This window comes from Artibeus jamaicensis, unplaced genomic scaffold (assembly GCF_021234435.1).
Source record: "Artibeus jamaicensis isolate MK-2021 breed Jamaican fruit bat unplaced genomic scaffold, CSHL_Jam_final contig_700, whole genome shotgun sequence".
NCBI lineage: Eukaryota > Metazoa > Chordata > Mammalia > Chiroptera > Phyllostomidae > Artibeus > Artibeus jamaicensis.
Window position 1 is genome coordinate 10,861,225 of NW_026521930.1, and position 17,712 is coordinate 10,878,936.

Here is a 17,712-nt window from a genome sequence, read left to right on the forward strand (position 1 = left end):
CCCAGAAATGCAGAAGCCAATTACTCTCCAGGCTGGGCCTGGAATGGAGGTTGCACAATTGGGGATTGATCTGCTATTCTGAACTTTGACCTAGAGCCTGGCCAGTCCCAGGATCGGTCTCTACGAGTCTCTGTGTTCTGAGTTTTCCCAAATCCACACCTCTTGTGATCTGGTGAGTTGTTTTGTTTTTAAATCCTCACCCAAAGACATTTTTTTAATTGCTTTTAGAGAGAGAGGAAGGGAAAGAGAAACACAGATGCAAGAGAGAAGCATCTACTGGTTGCGTCCCGTCAAGTGCCCAGACCTAGGATGTATATACCCAGACAAGGGACCAAACCCACAACCTAGAAAGGGTTAGGAACCAACATCTGGGCACAGGGGCCACTGAGCAGACTGTCTCAGTGAGGGTAGTGAATGGTACCTTCCTAACACACCTAGAAATGTTCTAATATTATAATAAAGGTTTCTAAATAAAGGTTTCTAAATTCCTATATTAAATAGAATGAACATATTTGAAATGATTTTACCTATCATAGCACCATTAACATTTGCTACATGTCGAGCTCTGCTTTTGAATTAATATCGTTTTATCTTTTCTGTAAGATAACTGAGTGCACATCTGCCTAGATCTTGACCCACATGCAGGCATTTCAGTCCGGAATCACTAAAAGGGGAGAGCCACAGTTTCATTATTGGCCACTGAGGGAGGCGGGGCAGGGTACCAGAGGGAGTAGCCCCAGCTCCGTGGACCCTCCTGCCAGGAGGGGGCGCCCACCAAATGCAGCGCTTGGTCTCAGGGATAGTAAGCTGTGGAAGACACAGCCTCCGGTGAACACAGTGATTGGCTGTAACATAAGATAGAAAGCGCTATTGCCTCTGATTGGCTGCCAGGGGTATCTAGTGCCAGCCAACGCGTGAGACAGTAGATCATTAGCGCATTTGCTCTTGATTGGCTGGAACCCCGAAGGATGCGGTTCTGATTGGCCTGTCCGAAGTCTGCCAGCGTGGCCTCCGGCGGGAGGGATGAGGCCACGACTGACGGTGCCCGGGCAAGTGCAGTGACGGCAGCGACTACAACAACCAAGCTGGCAGCGCGGCTCCCCCGCTCCCGCTCGCACCCGCGGCTTGTCCGCACCCGCGCCCACTCGCGGCTGGGCCGGGCCCGTGCGTCACTATCACTGACCCAGCCGCCCACACCGACCCTGCCGCACCCACCGCTACCCGGCTTGCCTCCGGGTCTGAGACCCGAGCCCCCACCGTCCTCGGCGCTAGCCCTGGCCGAGCTGCCTCCGCTGCCTGCACTCCCGTTACGGCCTGAGCCGCTGGCACCTTGGGGCCCCGGAGCCTACCTCGCACTGCCCGAGCTACCGCCCGAGGCTTGCGCGCCCGAGCCGCCCGCTGCGGCTCTCGCCCTGCAGGACCTCCCACGCCTGCCTGCGCCCGCGCCGCCGCCCGCACACTTGCCGCTGCCGCCGCTGCCGGAGACCGCAATCGTCGCCACTCCCGGGCCTGTGGGCGCGCGTGGCCATCCGCCACTGGTAGCCGAGACGCCCCCACAACCGCTGCCGCCGCTGCCCGCACGGCCCTCATCTTTCAGCCTACTGGCGCCGCCTGTGCCCTGCGACCCCTGGCCACTGCCCCCTTTCTCACCTCCCCTGCCGCCAGCACTGCCACCACCTCACTTCTTCTATCGCCGCCCTGTTGACAGTCCAGCTCTCCAGTGGACGAGTGGGTAGGCAGCCCACCCTGGACACGGGGCTTTGCCTCTCACCGCCTTCCCCACGGACAGATCTAGAAGGCGTGGAGCAGAGCCTGGCCTGGGGAAGAGGGGTCTGCCAGGGGAGGAGCCCGGTTTGGGGGGAGGAAGCAGTAAGTCTGAAAATAAACTCATTTATTCCATTTTCTTCTGCCCTACAGCAAGCCTCTTGTCTCGTTATTTGAGAATGTAACTCATCCCCTGTGCTGATAAGCTGGGTGGTGATCCGGGCGGGTGGGGCTCCAGGGCACAGCATGAGGTTTGAGGAAATGAAAACAAAAGTTTAAAATATTTTAACTAAAGTTAAATATTTCACTCTCTCTTTTTCACTCTCTTGTGAAATATTTCATTTTCACTCTCTCTCTTTTTTCTTTTTGCTACTATTGTTTCCATTTGGTCCAATGCATGAAAGAGGTTTCTAGGGTGGTTAAAAGGATGGATGCCTAATGGTTTCAGGGAGAGGCTCAGGCAAAAGCCAGACACAGGAGAATGCCGAGGGGCTCCTCAAAGACGTCTTGGCTCCAGAGGCTCCTAGGTGGTTGAGAGTGAGCCAGAGATCCTCGCCCAGCCCAGCTTGGGGGCTGGATAGCCTGTGGAGGTTAGTCAGGTGGTCGCCCATCTTGATGGTTTTAGCTTCTCATCCAAGAAGTGGTTCTCCAGAAAGCGACAGAGATGACACTCTGTGTCGGTAGAACCCAGGGCAGGCAAATCCAAAAGCTCTTGGTTCAGGTCCTTCTTCATGATCGCAGCATCTTGAGTTTTACCCCAGTCCTCTTGGGAAGGCTTTAGCATGTCCTGGAAGAGTACTCAGCCACTGCGCTGGGTTTGCATCTTTAATAGAAATTTGGTGTCCTCAAGCTTCTCCTCAGCCAACTTGTGGAAGAAGTGGCCCATGCCCTCCAGAGCCATATCAAGGTCAAAACAGAAGCCCAGAGAGAGGTAGCTGTAGGAGGCCTACCGATGCACCTTCACCAAGTGGTTCACAGCATTCTCCACCTGGGTGGAATAATTCTGATGAATTTGGGAGCTCATGGTTGTTTGGCAATAAGAAGTTAAGGTAAACAAACAAACAAACAAACAACTGTGTTGGCTGTTCCAGGAAGCTGAGGAAGGCCGAGGTGGTTCTGAGGTGGTGATTGGCAAAGAGGTTGGAGGGGCTGTGGCCGGGTGGCTTAGTTGGTTAGAGCATCATCCTGATATGCCAAGGTTGTGGGCTTGAGTCTCCATCATGGCACATATAAGAATCAGACAGTGAATGCATGAATAAGTAGAACAACACACTGATGTTTCTCTCCTTCCTCTCTCTAAAATCTATTTTTAACAATTTGGAGAAAAAAAGAATAAACAGGTTGGATGGAGAGTGATTGGAGGCTGGAAGAAGGGGAGTCCCTGGGTCTGTTTCATCCAAACACTATGAAGCAAGAGACAGATCCAGGGGACCAACAGAGGGCAGGTACTGCCTCCTTTTCTCTTATAAAATAGAGAGTTTGGATGCCATCGCGGAGGCCCTCCTCCTCCGCTTAGGTTTGCATGGCTTCTTGGAAACTCAATCCTGCCTTCTAAGTCTTAAGTCATACTTTCAACTGAAATAGATTCGGGGTCCTGAGGGCCTGGGTGCACTGGGAGTAGTGTTGAACAATCGATACTGGGCCCTGGAATGAGGGCTGTGAGGTCATGCCCACGGGACAGGAAAGCTCCCACGGTGAGTCATGAGAGGAAGCCCCTGTTCTTTCCCCATCTTCACCTGCCCTCCCAGTCTCTCTCCAGCATGTACAATTCAGAATAAAGTTCTCTTTGTTACTCAGGTGGCTTGGGCTCAGGTAACCAGGCAGACGCCCTATCTCAATGGGCTCTTCTGTAGCAACAGTATCAGGAAGCCAACTTGACCTTGAGGGACCTCTGAGATCCTGGGACCTATCAGCAAGAAGGGAAATATATGGGTTTCCTGTGACTACTGTAGCAAATCACCACAGCTGGGTGGCTTAAACTAACAGAAATTTATTCTTTCCTAGCTCTGGTAGCCAGAAGTCCAAAATCAAGGCATCACAGGGCTGTCCCTACCAAGGCTCTAGGGGAGGATTTTTCCTTGCCTCATCCAGCCTCAGGTGGCTCCTGGTGTTCCTTGGCTTGTGGCCAAATCACTGCAGGCTCCGCCTCCACCTTCTCATGGCTTTCTCCTGTGCCTGTATTCCAGCTCTCCCCCCGCCTTTTCTCCTGATTCACCTGTCATGGGATATAGGGGCCACCGCAAATCCAAAAAGATCTCATCTTGAGTTTTTAACCTAATTACACCTGCAAAGACCCTTTTTTTTTTTTTTTACAAATAAGGCCACACTCACAGGTTCCAGGGCCAACCCAGCATTGGGGGCCACCCAGCACTGGGGGCCGCCACCCAATCCATATAGGTAGTACCCTTCCCTTTTGGGGCTAGCCCACAGCCTGAGCTGTCTTCCCAGCTTCCCTTACCGTGTCCCTCGCTGACCTGGAGCCCTGGGTGTGCTTGGGGTCCCCAGACAGGAGCCTAAGGCACTAGTACCTTGATAAAGCTTCCACTGGTACAGGAATTAAAAAAAGAGAGTGATAGTCTTTTCCTCTTGGTTGAATTATGGCCAAATTCTCATTCCTGCTGGCCTGTTGCTTTCTCTATCCTCTTTAGGTCCTGTAGCCCTCCTCTCTTCTCAGCTAAGGATCAGACAGTAAACAGGAAGGGCAAAACAATGTGAATCTTTCAAGGAGAGGATGTTGAGCCCTGGCCAGTGTGGCTCAGTTGATTGAAGCCCCACCTGTATACTGTTCTGTATACCAAAGGGTTGAGGGTTCAGTCCCCACTTGGGGCACATATGGGAGACAACCAATTGATGTTTCTCTCTCTCTCCCTTCCTTTCTCTCTAAAATCAATAAACATATATTTTAAAAAGCAAACAGTAAAGGACAGCATTGAGAGAGCAACCCCACTCTCAAAACTCTACCTGGATAACTACCGCTGGTTTAAAGCTGACAATTACAACTGTTAATAAAGTTCATTGCTACCCAATCGATGGAGTCTGCCCACGCTTATAAGTGAAACTGCCATTGTCCTCTTGACAAAACAGCTTGTCAATACCTATATTGACCCCCAAGGTATATGAGGGACTGGCTGCCTGGGAAAATGCCTTTGGTGATTAGAGATGAGCAGGGCAGGCTTCTCCCTTATTTTACAGCCAGGAGGCACCTGCGATCAGGGCAGCTGTGACTTGCTCAGTGTGGCCCTGGGGTGGGCTTGGCACCAGGTCTGACCCAGGGTCCAGGAAGCTGCACGCTGCAGGCGGTGAGCAAACACCAGCGCTCTCTGCGTTGGGGACACAGACATGGTGAAAGCGAGCCAGGGTGGAGAGTGGTTTCTTGTGGAATCGGTCCCAGACGTGGCTCTCTGCAGAGACTTCCCAGCCCAAGGAGCCTCTAGAAGTGGGGGGAAGAAGGGGGCAGCTGGCTCTGGGGCAGGGGGTGCAGGTGGGATGGCAGTATGAGGCTCAGCCATTGGGCTGCACTGCTGTGCTGCCTTCAGAGAAAGGCACCCGAAGGCCCAGCTTACCGAGCTCCCCCACAGGCTGGGCGAGGAGCCGGCTTTGAAGTCAGGGTCTGGAGTGGCATCAGGTGGCCCCACTTCGTGCATGTACATGTAGGGCCACATTTCCCTCATGTGTTTCCATGTCTGTAAAGTGGGGGCTGTACAACCAGTGAGATTCTTGTGGGATCTCAAGGTTTGATCCACACCTTTAGGTTTAGGAACCTGGACAGGCTTTTGTGCCTATAACACTGGGGCCTCGGGCACCTCCCCAGTAAGCGATATACCCTTGGGTTTTGTAGCCCCCAAGCCCACTTCCAGGCCCATTCCTTGAAGGGGCTGGTGGAGACCAAGGCTGACCCGGGCCCTGGTTTCCTCCCTAGGCCACTGGGTGGGGAATGCTTTCTTGTCCCACCTCTTTGTGGGCAGAGGCAGATGCGGGTAGGGATTCCAAATGAGGTGTTCAAGTGCCCTTGAGTCGCTAAGCTGACCTCGTAGGGATCTCAACCCTCCATATCAATGGCATTCCTGCCCCATCACAGTCTCAGCTTCAGGCTTCAACTGTAACCCTTGGTTTTCCAGATGCAGTTGAATCCAGGTGTACCAGGGGAACTCAGAGAGGGCTTGGGGCCTCCTGGCCTCTTTCCAAGAAGGGCTGAGGGCAGGAAGTCCACTCTTGCCCAGGTGCCCCAGGAATCCGTCCCCTGCCTATGAATCTCCCTCTCCCCCCACCCGCAGTGGGCAGCTCCTCCAACCACCCCTTCTGGCCTCTCTGTTTCCCAACAAATTGCCCCACTTCTACTCTCCCTCTAGCCAGCACCTTATCAAGGAGGGAGAAGAGTGGGCGTCAAGTAGGAGGAAGCTGAAGCCACCAGACCACCCTGGAGGCACCTCTGGGGGACCGGTCTCTGGAGGTGGGGGGGTGGGAAAGGGAGGATGTCTTCATCCTTTGGACACCCATCTCCCACGTGGCTGGCCAGCTCCTAGCAATGTGGGGTCTCCCCCTTCTTGAGTGTAGATATTTGGGGACAAAGAACTGAGATCTGAATAATACTAGGGTCCCCTTAGTGCCTTCTTGGGATGCTAGGGTTACTCGTGTATGTGTAGCGCAGACAAGGCCCCATGACAACACAGGGGTCAGTGCCGCAGAGCTGCCTGTGGAACTGGCGGGCCCTGAAAGTGAGGCCTGACTGCGGGCTGACCAACTGTCCGATTCCCCAGGATGCAAGACTCAGTCCTCAAACCAGAGTGTCCCAGGCAGATCGGGACCAGTGGGTCACCTTATGGCCAAGACGGGAGGCAGACTGCGCTGGGCCTGGGGGCCACCAAAGGCCCCGGGCTGGGGCTGCCCAGGATGGGAGGCCTTGTGGGCGGGTCGGTGGGCCCTTCCAGAGACCCAGACTAGCTGACTGCGCCTGACATCTGCCCAAACCTGTGCAGCTGGATTCCTGGCCGCCCTGCCGACCATAGAGGAGCTTATTGAAGGCTTGCTTCTATTTGCCCTTCTGCTCAGCCACCCTTCCTCCCCATGCAACTGAGGCCTCAGGGGCTGGAGGAACTGGGCAAACCCTGCCCAAGATATTCCATGCCCATCACCGCCTGTTGTCATCAGCACTCCCCTCACAGTCCCCAGATGTCCAAAGGCCACCAGGTCAGCCCCTCACATTGGACAGCACTGCCCCATGGCCCTGTGGGGAGGCACCAGGTATAGAGGAGGTCCCCATCACAGGGGCCCACTTGCAGACCCATGGATTACCTCTGGCCTCAGTCTTCCCATTTTAGGGGGATGGGTTCTCAAACTTTCAGGGTCAACCACCCCTTTGGACTGTGGATGTCCTTTGCAAATCTGCAGAAAATATAAACCCCTCTTACAAAAATATCCTAAAACTCACTCCCAGAGCAATGCACCAACCTGAAGTTGGAATCACTTATGAATGAAACCCCACTGTGGCAGGTGGGGACACACCTAACACCCTCCCCTCCGCTAGGGTTGTAGGTGGTGCAGTGACCAGGTGGGGGTGGGGGTCTTCCCAGCCCTCCAGGACACCTCCTCCGCAGGGCAGTCAGGCCTCTGCTCTCGCTCAGGAGGGTGGAGTTGAGAGGGTGTCCCAGGCGAGGGCTGTCTTTGAGAGTCCTCCCAACCACCCCGAAAAGTGGAATTTTCATCAGTCTCCTCCCTTTTCGTACAATTCTCAGTTCTTCGCACCCAGGGAGGGGCTTGAGGGAGTTCATAACCCATCCCTTAAAATGAGGGGCTCACGTTTGTGGGTCTCAGGAGGTTTCTCAAAGAGGTCTTTGACCCAAGGAGGTTAAGGAACTTGACCTTTTTTTATCTACCCCAGGCGAGAGGGGCAGGGTTTCAGCTCTGGTCTACGTGCCTCCCTTCCCCGCTGCCTCCCACAGCGGGAATCATGGAGCTCTGCTCGGTCTTGAGGTCAGGGTCTTTCCTGAGGATTCTGAGGCAGGGCTCAGAGAGACCAGAGTCCCCTGGGCCTAACTCCTGCTGCCTTCCTCTGTGGCGTCTCACCCAGAGCGGTCACTCACTCCCCACGGGCAAGAGGCGCTCCTGCCCCTGGGGCTCTTCCCCTTTCACCCATGCCCCGAGTGCCCCTCCCCCTCTCCCACAACAGGCTCTTTATCCTCTGGCCTCTAGAGACTTCACAGCAACTCACCGTGGCCCCCAGTTTCAGTGGAGGGGGTGGAAAGGGCATACCTGAGCTGAGGTATAACTGAGGGGGTGGTTTTCTAGGCCGTTGCCTGGACGATGCCACCTGAGCTGGGCCCCCGACTCCTGTCGCCTAGGGAACGGTGCGGGCGGGGCCCTTCCCTCGGGAGCCGCTAGGGCCTCTGGGCTGAGACTGGAGACAGATCGAATTCCGGAGAGTCCTAGCTGCGAGGTATGGGCGGGTGGGGGTGCGCGATACTGGGGAAGCTGGGGTACGTTTGCAACATCAAGAAAAGAACCAGCCCGGGAGAGCACGGGCGGCGGGGGAGGGGCGGAGGAGTCTCAGGAAGGGGAGCTGAGCCCCTCAACTGCCCCACTTCTTTGTCTCGAGCCAGTTACATTTCTTCTCCCAAAGCCGATCCTCAGTCTCACCATTCCTTTTTTCCCTGGGTTCCCACAGGTGTAGATGTTCTTCTCTCCTCCCCTGTCCCCTCCTGGTGACGGTATACCCTCCCCGCCAAGTCTGAGTCCCCCTCCCCTCCCAGCCCCGCCTCCTCCCCGTGGCACTGCCCCCCCCCCCCCCCCCCCCAGTCTTGGCCTGGCTGCTCCTCCCCTGCCTCCGCCTTAAAACCCCGTGCTTGCTGCCAGGAGCCGGCAGTCCCCAGGCGGCATCTCCTAAGGGTATACTGCTCAGCGTGAACCTGCGCCGGCCGGAGGGGACGAGGCGCTCTCCAGCCTGAAGGTGGGTTGGAGGGTAGGTTCTCTGTAGCCGGTCAGACAGGCAGCGGTTGGGGCGTGACTGCAGGGTGGCAGAAGAAGCAGCCACTGGGCAACTGATGGGCGACGGGCGTCTCGAGGGGATACCAGCCACTCAGCTGAGCAGGACTGTGAGATTTTGTGTTTGTCGGGGGCCAGAGACACACTTGTGTCGGGCACAGAGAGAGGAGGTGCCTTGCAAGAGGGCCACAAATGCGAGAACCGTCCTGGCCTGAGGACACCCTCCGTTCCTGGCTGGCAGCGAGACCCCTACTTGGCAGCATCTGACGACTCACTCTTCGGTTTACCAGACCACCAAGAGTTGAGAAGACCTAACCGAAGGGGCAGATGGCTTCAGCTGGCCTAGAACTCCTGGGCTTGACCCTGGCCGTGCTGGGCTGGCTGGGGACCCTAGTGTCCTGCACCCTGCCCCTGTGGAAAGTGACCGCCTTCATCGGCAACAGCATCGTGGTGGCCCAGGTGGTGTGGGAGGGACTGTGGATGTCCTGCGTGGTGCAGAGCACGGGCCAGATGCAGTGCAAGGTGTACGACTCGATTCTGGCGCTGCCCCAGGACCTGCAGGCTGCCCGAGCCCTCTGTGTGGTTGCCCTCCTGCTGGCCCTGCTCGGCCTGCTGGTGGCCATTACGGGAGCCCAGTGCACCACCTGTGTGGAGGACGAAGGTGCCAAAGCCCGCATCGTGCTCACCGGGGGGGTCATCCTTCTCCTCTCAGGCATCCTGGTTCTCATCCCCATCTGCTGGACAGCCCACGCTATCATCCAGGACTTCTACAACCCCCTGGTGGCTGAGGCCCTCAAACGGGAGCTGGGGGCCTCCCTCTACCTGGGCTGGGCAGCAGCTGCCCTGCTCATGCTGGGGGGGGGCCTTCTCTGCTGCACATGCCCCCCACCCGAGATCGAACGACCCCGAGGACCCAGGCTGGGCTACTCCATCCCATCCCGCTCAGGAACCTCTGGGATGGACAAGAGGGACTATGTGTGAAGTCTCCGGAAGCCTGTGGCCCAGAGCCTGGACTTTCTACTGGATGCCTTCTCTAACCCCTGCCTTCTACCATCAACCCCTTCCCCACATGACACCCACTTCCCAGGAGCTCCAGCCAGGCTTGGCTTCTGGGCTTGTCTCAGGTGGCCTGGCTGAGCCCATATCCTCCTCAAGGGGGTCCCTACCTCCTGGCTTGCCTTGCAAAATCAGTTGCCTTTTTTCTGCGGCCCAAGTCCTGGGTTGGCCCTCCTCCCCTGCCCCTGGAACCTGGGCCTCACCCAAAGGGCAGCAGCTCCTTGGCTCAAACAAGCAGAGGATCATGCTCTGCCCGCCCTGGAGCTGGTCCACTCCAGCCTGGCCACCCACCTGCATTCGGAGACCCTGGCCAGGCCCTCTGGGAGAAGCCAGACTCCTCCAGGCCAGAAGGTCCACCCTACTCCCCTGCCCCAAATGGAGTTCCCAGAATAAAGATCATTTGTACCTCTGGCTGCCTTGATCTGTGATTGAGCAGGGAAGCCCAGGTGACCTCCCCCGGGCCTTCAGGCCAGTATGCTCCATGTCCTGTCCTGTGGTTAACCTTACTCAGCTCCATGCTAGGCAGGGAGCAACTAAGGAGGCCAGTCACTCACGTTCACTGCACACCAGGCTGGAACCCAACAGCTTTCCAGCAACACCAATGGCAAGTAACAAACCGAAACAAAACACACTTTATTTAGTAAAAATTGCTGAGTGTGGGTGTGGCATAGCAGAAGTGTACAGAGCCCAGAGAGGAGAGGGCCAGAGTCCCACAGTATGGCTGAGACGCAGCTCTGGGCCGAGGATGAAAGGGCCAGAGGTCAGAATCTCTGGAGGTAGGAGTTCTCTGGTAACTTATCACCTGCTCTTCTCAAGGCCTGACCAGCAAGGTGGAGCTCATCCCTGCAAATCCAGGGTGGCCCTGCCCCAAGAGCAGCAGGGACTCTTGGGGACAGACCATCAAAGCATCTCGTCACAAAGCACCTGGCCAGCCCGGACTCCCAGATGGGAATGTCCAAGGTGAAGAAAGATCCAGAAACTCTTCCGTGTTGCCTCCTTGGTTCGCTCACCCAAAGACAGGCCAGCAGCAGAGCCCAGGTGGGAGTCTGTTTCTTCTTGGTTCAGTGTTTATCAAATGGATTAAAAGGAAACCCCCACTCCCCCAATAAAAAGGAAAAAACGAAAGCAATCAGGAAACTGTTGTGCATTTTGATGACTCCAGCTCAGGGGTAGGCTCCATTGTCAAGGGAGCCCGCACTCTCCTACCCACATCAGACGTAATTCTTGGTGGGGTATTCAGAGGGCCCCTGAGAGTTGGCGCGTGGCGCGGATGTTGAGTACCGGGCCAGGTAATGGCTGGAGCCCCGAGACCCCCCAGAAGGGCAGGTGTAGCACAGCAGCCCCCCACCCAGCAACAAAAGGCCAGATGCCGCCCAGCCCAGGTAGAGGGAGGCCCCCAGCTCCCGCTTTTGGGCCTCTGCCACCAGGGGGTTGTAGAAGTCCTGAATGATGGCGTGGGCTGTCCAGCAGACGGGGATGAGGGTCAGGACCCCTGAGATGACAAAGATGACCCCAGAGGTGAGCACCAGATGGGCCTTGGAGTCCTTGTCCTCCACGCAGGTGGTGCACTTGGCCCCACCAAGGTAGATCAGCAGACCCACCAGGGCAACGAGGAGGGTGATGACACAGAGGGCTCGGGCAGCCTGCAGGTCCTGGGGCAGCGCCAGCATCGAGTCGTACACCTTGCACTGCATCTGGCCTGTGCTCTGCACCACGCAGGACATCCACAGTCCCTCCCACAGCACCTGGGCCACCACAATGCTGTTGCCGATGAAGGCGGTCACCTTCCACAGGGGCAGGGCACAGGACACCAGGGCGTTCACCCAGCCAAGCAGTGTCAGGACAATCCCCAGTATTTGCAGACCAGCAGAGGCCATGATGAGGGTGAGGTTGAAAGCTGTGCTGAGGGACAGAAAAGAGTAATGTTTAAGACCAGATGGTCCAGATCCCTCATTCCTAACGACTGCTAACCCCGATGCCAGGTGCCATGGCCACACAGAATACCAAGGGTATGACCCCTGGAAGTTGGGATGCCATGTCCTGTCCCTGAGCCTCTTTTCTCATGGGCAAAATGAGCATCAATGCTTTACCATTTATTTTTTTTCTTCCCTAGTTATGTGACAGGCCCTGTCTTACAACAGTGAATAAATAAGCCACCTGGTCCTGGCTGTTTTGAGTACAAATGAAAGATAATATAAAGCCTAAGCAAGTGTTAGTTCCTGGCTTTAGCCACTATGGGTACATTTTATCAAGCAGCAAAGTAACAAAAAGGGGATGAAGTGACAGTGGAATCTTTAGGTATCTTCCACAGGGTGTATAGACAGAAGGTTGGCATGAGCTATTGAGTTTCAATCTCAAAACCACCAAGATTAGAGACCCAAGCTTTCTCCCACCACCCAATAGGAGTGTCCAAACCCCTCCCCCCAACATGGTTCCATACCTCAGCCAGGTGGTTTCCAGTTTGATCTTCAAGATCTTTGTGTTCTGGGAGGCTCACCAGTCCCCACTTCACCTGCCCTAGCCCAGCCCACCCAGCCCAGCCCCAGCCCACAATCCCTGAAGAGGCAGGAGAGATGAAGGGGGAAAAAAGCTTCTCACCCAAAAGCACTTCCTTCCCTCTGGTCACTGGCTGCCTCTCTGGATCCCACTCTTCTGCTCTCCCTTTGGGGCCACAAAACATACCCCCAAGATCAGGGACATTTTTCTTGTGTATTTTTGCCCCAAATGCCATCCTCTCAGGATACAACTTCCCTAAAAGGAGCTAAAATCCTTGGGGTCTATCTAGCGAACCTGTTAGCTCTTCTACAGCAGCCTCCCCGCACCTGTCTCCCTTCCCATCTCAGCGTTGGTCTCCACCCGATCAGTTCTGTTCGGGTTCTTGTTGTGGCTCTCGATTGCCTTAAGTTCCCGCGCACCACTGGGACCGGCCAGAGGGCAGGTTCTCCTTTCACCTTTTCCACTGAGCCTGAGTTGAAGATCTCGGGGGAGATCAGACGAGGTGGGCCACCCCTCGCTGGTCCCAGTGCCCTGTCTACACCTCCAGGCGTCCGGCAGAGTTAAAGCCGAGGCCGGCCAGCCTAGGCAGCTCGCACCTCGTCTGCCCTCGACCCATTCCCCTTCCACACACTGTGGGCCCGACTCCGAGGGTGCTCCTTCCCGCTCCCGATTCCTACTTCCCTTGGGAGTCCGGCCCGAAGGTGGGTGTCCTCAGCTCCCCGACAGCCTGGAAGCCACTGGACAGGTAAAGTTTAATGGCGGCGCCCGCCTGGGGTCCGCTCCCGCAGGGGAGGGGGAGGGGCGACGGATCCAGGAGCAGCGCAGGTGGGGGAGGGGCGCCCGGGTTTCGGTGCCTTTGTCCCAGGGGAGGAGAGGAGGGGGGCGGTTAACCCCTTCCGAGCAGCCGAAGGACCCGATCTGTCCCTCGCTGGGGACGCCCCGACCCTGGGGGCCGCCGCCAGATCAGTCCAGGTTGTCCACGCTGCCCGTCCCCTGCACCCCGTTCCTCTAGGTGTCCACCTCTCCCTCCCCAGGACGCACACTGCCCCGAGGCTCACCTGAGGAGGAAGGAGCCCGCGGAGATTCCTAGGAGCCGCGAGTGTGAGGATGGGGCGGAGGCGGGAACTTAAAGAGGCGGTGACGTCACTGGACCACCGCCCCGGGGAGGGGCAGAGACCCCGGTGCAGACCCCCGCGGGCGCGCGGAGCGCGGCCTCGGCGCCGCGGCTCCCAGACTGGGCGCGGACGTGCGGCCACCGCAGCCGACGGCGGGCCCGCAGCGGGGCGGCGCGCAGGGCTGGGAGCTCAACGGACTTGGGTCTCGGCTCCGCCACTTTCCCGAGCCTTAGTTTCATCCTCGGAAAATGGAGACAAGTACCCATTTTACTAGGTAACTATGTCCTAAGGTGGAAATGAAAGGACACATCACTATTTTTACATGGTGCCCCCGGGGTCCTTAATAAGGAGGCAGTGATGCTGCCTTCGGGGGTCTCGCGTCTGACCCCGCCCACGCACACCTCCCGCACCCGCGCGCCGAGCTGGCAGCTCGGCTGCGTCCCGCGGGGGCACGCGGCCGCGGTTTGCAAAGCTACCGACTGAATTTAGCGGGCCCGGCGGGGCGGGGCGGGGCGTCGGGGGGCCGGCCGCGGCTAGCGGCCCGCCCCGGAAGGCGGGGGCGGGGACCCGGCTGAGGCCGTCTGTCCCCTCGACTCGCGGCGGTCTCAGATGGCAGCGGCCGCGGGACGCGCACCATGTCTCTCGGTCTGCTGTGCCCGCTGCTGCGGCTCCTTGTACTGGGGCTCGGGCTGCCGCTGCTGTGCGCCGCGGCTGGGGAGCCGGTGTCAGGTACGCCGGGCGCCGGGCCGGGGCTGGGCGGGAGGGTGTGAGGGCCGGTGGCCCTCGGTGGGGGACCGGGGCCAGTTTTGGGGACCTAGAGGAGGGGACAGAACTGGGGTTGCATGGAATCGGGGGGCCGGTAGTTTATAAACACCGTGCTCCCTGGCCAGGGGCAGTCCCATCTCGCTCCGAGCTTCGTCCCCAGTCCCGGCCTCAGTTTCCCGCCTGTCCAACTCGGACTCGGAAGTGGAGAAAGTTTGGAGGCCGGATGTCTGGTCCGGTGATGGGGGCATGCCCCCAGCTTGGTCAATATTGGGTCTGCCCAGTCCCAGTGACCCGAGTCGGGGGACGGTGTCTACAGAGGCACGGGGGTCTGCGCCCCATACCATGTGTGGTGCCCCCTTCCATCCGGTGACTTCAGTGCCCAGCTATGCGGGGGGGAGGGGAGAGGACCGGGGTCGGGCCCAGTGCCCAGGAATGAGTCACCCGGCGGCGGGGGGGGGGGGCCCACGGGTGTTGTGGGGAGGTCACCCCTCCCCCAGCCTCCCGCGCTATGCCCCTTTTCACCCCTCGCTGCCACGTCCTGGTCAGGCCCCGAGGGTCACCTGTGAGGAATGCGGAGAGCGCCGGTGACTCACGTTATACGATCCGGCGGACCCTGACTTCAGGCCCCAGAATAGCCGCGTCCCAACCCCAGCCTCTGACCCATGGCCCCTTCCTCAGGCACCACTCCGTGCTCTCGTGGCAGCTCTTGGAGCGCGGACCTCGACAAGTGCATGGACTGCGCGTCTTGTCCAGCGCGACCGCACAGCGACTTCTGCCTGGGCTGTGAGTGGAGGGCGGGGCCAGAGGCGAGTGGACACCGGACCGGGAGACAGTTGCTGGGGTCGAGGAGGGAGCAGGTGGTTTCAGATCTGGGGAATTAGGTGGGAAGCAGAAGCGGGCAAGGGCTCCCACTGGGGTAGAGGCCACAGTAGGGGAAAGACTTGAGGGTCAGATCTAGGGGGTGGGACTGGCCCAGAGAGGGTCGAGGTCTGACTTCGAGTCCTGCCCCCAGGCGCAGGGGCCCCTTCAGCCTCCTTCGGGCTGCTGTGGCCCATCTTGGGGGGCGCCATGAGCCTGGCCCTCCTGCTGGGGCTACTTTCCGGCTTCCTGGTCTGGAGACAGTGCCGCAGGAGAGAAAAGTTTACCAGTAAGTATGCTCTGGTCCGTCTGACCCCCCCCATAACTCCTTAATATTTCCCCAGCTCATGACGACCCCTCTTCTTATCTTGCAGCTCCCATCGAGGAGACCGGTGGGGAGGGCTGTCCCGGTGTGGCACTGATCCAGTGACAATGAGTGTCCCAGTCAGCAGGAGGCGGTGCCCACTCTTCATTCATTCATTCATTCATTCATTCATAGCCAGCCCCTGCCTCCCAGACACAGCCAGAGCCAGGCTGCTCTGGTCATGGGGGTGTGCAGGGATGGGGGACAGGTGAATCACTTCTCTGAGGCCTGGATCCAGAGTTCTGGCTCTATGACAGAAGAGGAGACCCAGGCCTGCTCACACCAGATCACTGACATGAAGAAGTGCAACGTTTGCAGAAGGGTCCCCTACCCCCATGGTCTGGGGGTCAGGCTGAAGTGAGGGGCAGAGAGAACACCATGCCCCATCCACTCAGATGTGCTGAAATTTCAGCACTGGGGTCTCAGCCTGGGGGGGCAAGTTAGGGATCTGTTCCTAACCCTAGGGGGCTGGCCCTCTAGGGGGGCTGGCCCTGAGACACTGCACCCTCAACTTTCAAAGAGGGGAGAGATATTTATTTGGGGGAGAAAGTTTGGAGGGATAGGAGAATTTATTAATAAAAGAATCTTTAACTTTAAATGGATTGGAGAGTGGCATGATTCCCCAGTCTGAACTTCCCAGAGCTAGAGGGAGGAGTGAGTCAGCCGCGGGGGCGGGGGTGAGGCTCTGACTCACACATTCTCAATGCTTGAGCCCAGTCTGCCAGGACCTGGGCAGGCCCTGACCGTTTTTTTTTTCAGGGAAGATCTTAAGGAGAAACCCCAGCATTTGGTGCCCCAACCCTGCCCTGTCTTCCCAGGTTCCAGACTGAAGTCATCATCTATCTGTTCAGCATTCTTTATTCAATTCTTCTTGGCAGAAGGGAGGAGACTGCTTCCCTTTCCATGTGGCTGTCCCTCCTGTCCCTCCTACCCCAGGCTCACTGTCCTCTGTTGCCCATATGCCTGGAGGAAAAGCAGGGCACCTGGTCCCTTCATGGTGGTGGTCTTCTCTGTTGTGGAAGAGAAGAAGGGTGGGCAGGTGCACTGCCTGCCAGCACTCAGAGCTCCATTATTTCCCCAGCTGGGGTTGCAGGGTAGCGGGAGGCAGGGGTGTCCCCCAACCTCAGCAGCCGGAGGGCCTCAGGGATCAAGTTTCCAGGGTAGCGCCAGAGAAGCAGCTCAGAGCAAGGGCTCCTAGAAGAGGAAATGACAGGACACAGGGATAAGGCTGGTCTGGCAGAGCCACCTCCCACCAGGTTCAGGTCCCTAGGGGCTTCTGGGCTGCCTCCACCTTCTAAGGAGCCAAGAGGCGAAACAACAGTGGTTGGCTAGAAGTTAAAAATAGCAGGATGAGGCAGGGCCTGGAGGTTGGCTCCCAGACAGGGTGTGATCCTCCACAAGGCGCAGTCAGTGGATAGTGAATGGTGCCTACCTGAGTGGGGGCAGAGCGGGGGAGAAAGCCAGTGGGGTGCTGCAGTAAGGGTGGTCATTATGTAGACTGAGTCGAGAGAAGTGGGTGGCCATATTCTCTTCAGACAGGAACTGCTTTCGAAGGGGCTCCCTGGGGAGAGACCAGGAGGCAGGCAGGCTGGGATTTTCAGCAGGGAGGCAGGGTGATGGGGACCTAAGGTGACAGAGATCTTGTTGGGAGTCCCTCCCTGCCCCCAAACTCACTGCTCCTCCTCCAGGCGCCGCTTGGTGCTCATGGGCACAGCTCCTCGGAGAGGGGAGCTGAGAAGAAAAGAGAGCTAGGTGCACCCTACCCTCTTGGCCAAGAACTGCCAGCGTGAACATGGAGAGTCAGCCAGGAACCCCCCAGTCCATCTCAGCTGACTCCTAAGTCACCCCCACTATCCCGGGCCATCCAGCAGCCTGCCTGGGAAGTCTCCAAACCTGTCTCAGCTCATGCCCAAACCCTGCTGATTCGCCGCACCGTGTTATTCTGCAGACAACCCCTAAGCCCCCAATCAAAACTCCTTTGGCTCTGGGTGGCTCCTGCCACCGCACACACACACCTCGCGTCCAAGCCTCGAGGCGTCCCTAAGGCAGCTCGCGGGTCACCCTGGGCCCCACTCGGTGGGTCTCGCTCCAGGGCCTGCTGAAGGATCATTTGAGGTTCGGGGTCCCGCGGACAGAGGGTTGGGATCCACAGGCACAAGCGGAGCTCCGAGGGCGTGGCCAACTGCGAGAGGTGTGGTTTCAGGCGCGCGCAGCGCGACTAGATCCCGCGCAGGCGTGATAGAAGGGCGGGAGCTACCGGAAAGCGGGTCCGCGCTGCGGGTGTGGGGTAGGGGTCCGGCGTAGCGGGTTTGCAGT

The 17,712-nt window shown here is 57.9% G+C and overlaps 4 protein-coding genes and 1 pseudogene across 8 annotated transcripts; 2 read left to right on the forward strand and 3 right to left on the reverse strand.

Annotated features, from left to right (window-relative positions):
* Window positions 1-2,183: 2,183 nt before the first annotated feature.
* Window positions 2,184-2,788, reverse strand: LOC119056261 (ferritin light chain-like; annotated as a pseudogene).
* A 6,281-nt stretch (window positions 2,789-9,069) lies between these two features.
* CLDN9 (claudin 9) lies at window positions 9,070-9,723 on the forward strand. The gene has a single exon (XM_037154684.2). It carries the CDS (start codon window positions 9,070-9,072, stop codon window positions 9,721-9,723), a length of 654 nt encoding a protein of 217 aa, XP_037010579.1.
* Window positions 9,724-10,444: 721 nt separating this feature from the next.
* On the reverse strand, window positions 10,445-13,508 carry CLDN6 (claudin 6). Of its 3 annotated transcripts, XM_037154643.2 has the most exons (3): window positions 13,353-13,508; window positions 12,397-12,459; window positions 10,445-11,700 (listed from the first exon to the last, which is right to left on the reverse strand). In XM_037154643.2, exon 3 carries the CDS (start codon window positions 11,673-11,675, stop codon window positions 11,010-11,012), a length of 666 nt encoding a protein of 221 aa, XP_037010538.2. In that variant the 5' UTR covers window positions 11,676-11,700; window positions 12,397-12,459; window positions 13,353-13,508; the 3' UTR covers window positions 10,445-11,009. The 3 variants fall into 3 exon arrangements, with proteins under 3 accessions (XP_037010538.2, XP_053527647.1, XP_037010540.2); XM_053671672.1 differs by lacking the exon at window positions 12,397-12,459 and having other exon boundaries at window positions 10,445-11,695; XM_037154645.2 differs by lacking the exon at window positions 12,397-12,459.
* Window positions 13,509-13,976: 468 nt separating this feature from the next.
* On the forward strand, window positions 13,977-16,332 carry TNFRSF12A (TNF receptor superfamily member 12A). The gene is made up of 4 exons (XM_037154637.2): window positions 13,977-14,138; window positions 14,853-14,957; window positions 15,187-15,321; window positions 15,407-16,332. Exons 1-4 carry the CDS (start codon window positions 14,045-14,047, stop codon window positions 15,460-15,462), a joined length of 390 nt encoding a protein of 129 aa, XP_037010532.1. The 5' UTR covers window positions 13,977-14,044; the 3' UTR covers window positions 15,463-16,332.
* A 19-nt stretch (window positions 16,333-16,351) lies between these two features.
* On the reverse strand, window positions 16,352-17,506 carry HCFC1R1 (host cell factor C1 regulator 1). Of its 3 annotated transcripts, XM_037154635.2 has the most exons (4): window positions 17,412-17,506; window positions 17,071-17,127; window positions 16,829-16,957; window positions 16,352-16,590 (listed from the first exon to the last, which is right to left on the reverse strand). In XM_037154635.2, exons 1-4 carry the CDS (start codon window positions 17,504-17,506, stop codon window positions 16,455-16,457), a joined length of 417 nt encoding a protein of 138 aa, XP_037010530.2. In that variant the 3' UTR covers window positions 16,352-16,454. The 3 variants fall into 3 exon arrangements, with proteins under 3 accessions (XP_037010530.2, XP_037010531.2, XP_037010529.2); XM_037154636.2 differs by lacking the exon at window positions 17,071-17,127; XM_037154634.2 differs by lacking the exon at window positions 17,071-17,127 and having other exon boundaries at window positions 16,829-17,020.
* Between the last annotated feature and the right edge of the window lie 206 nt (window positions 17,507-17,712).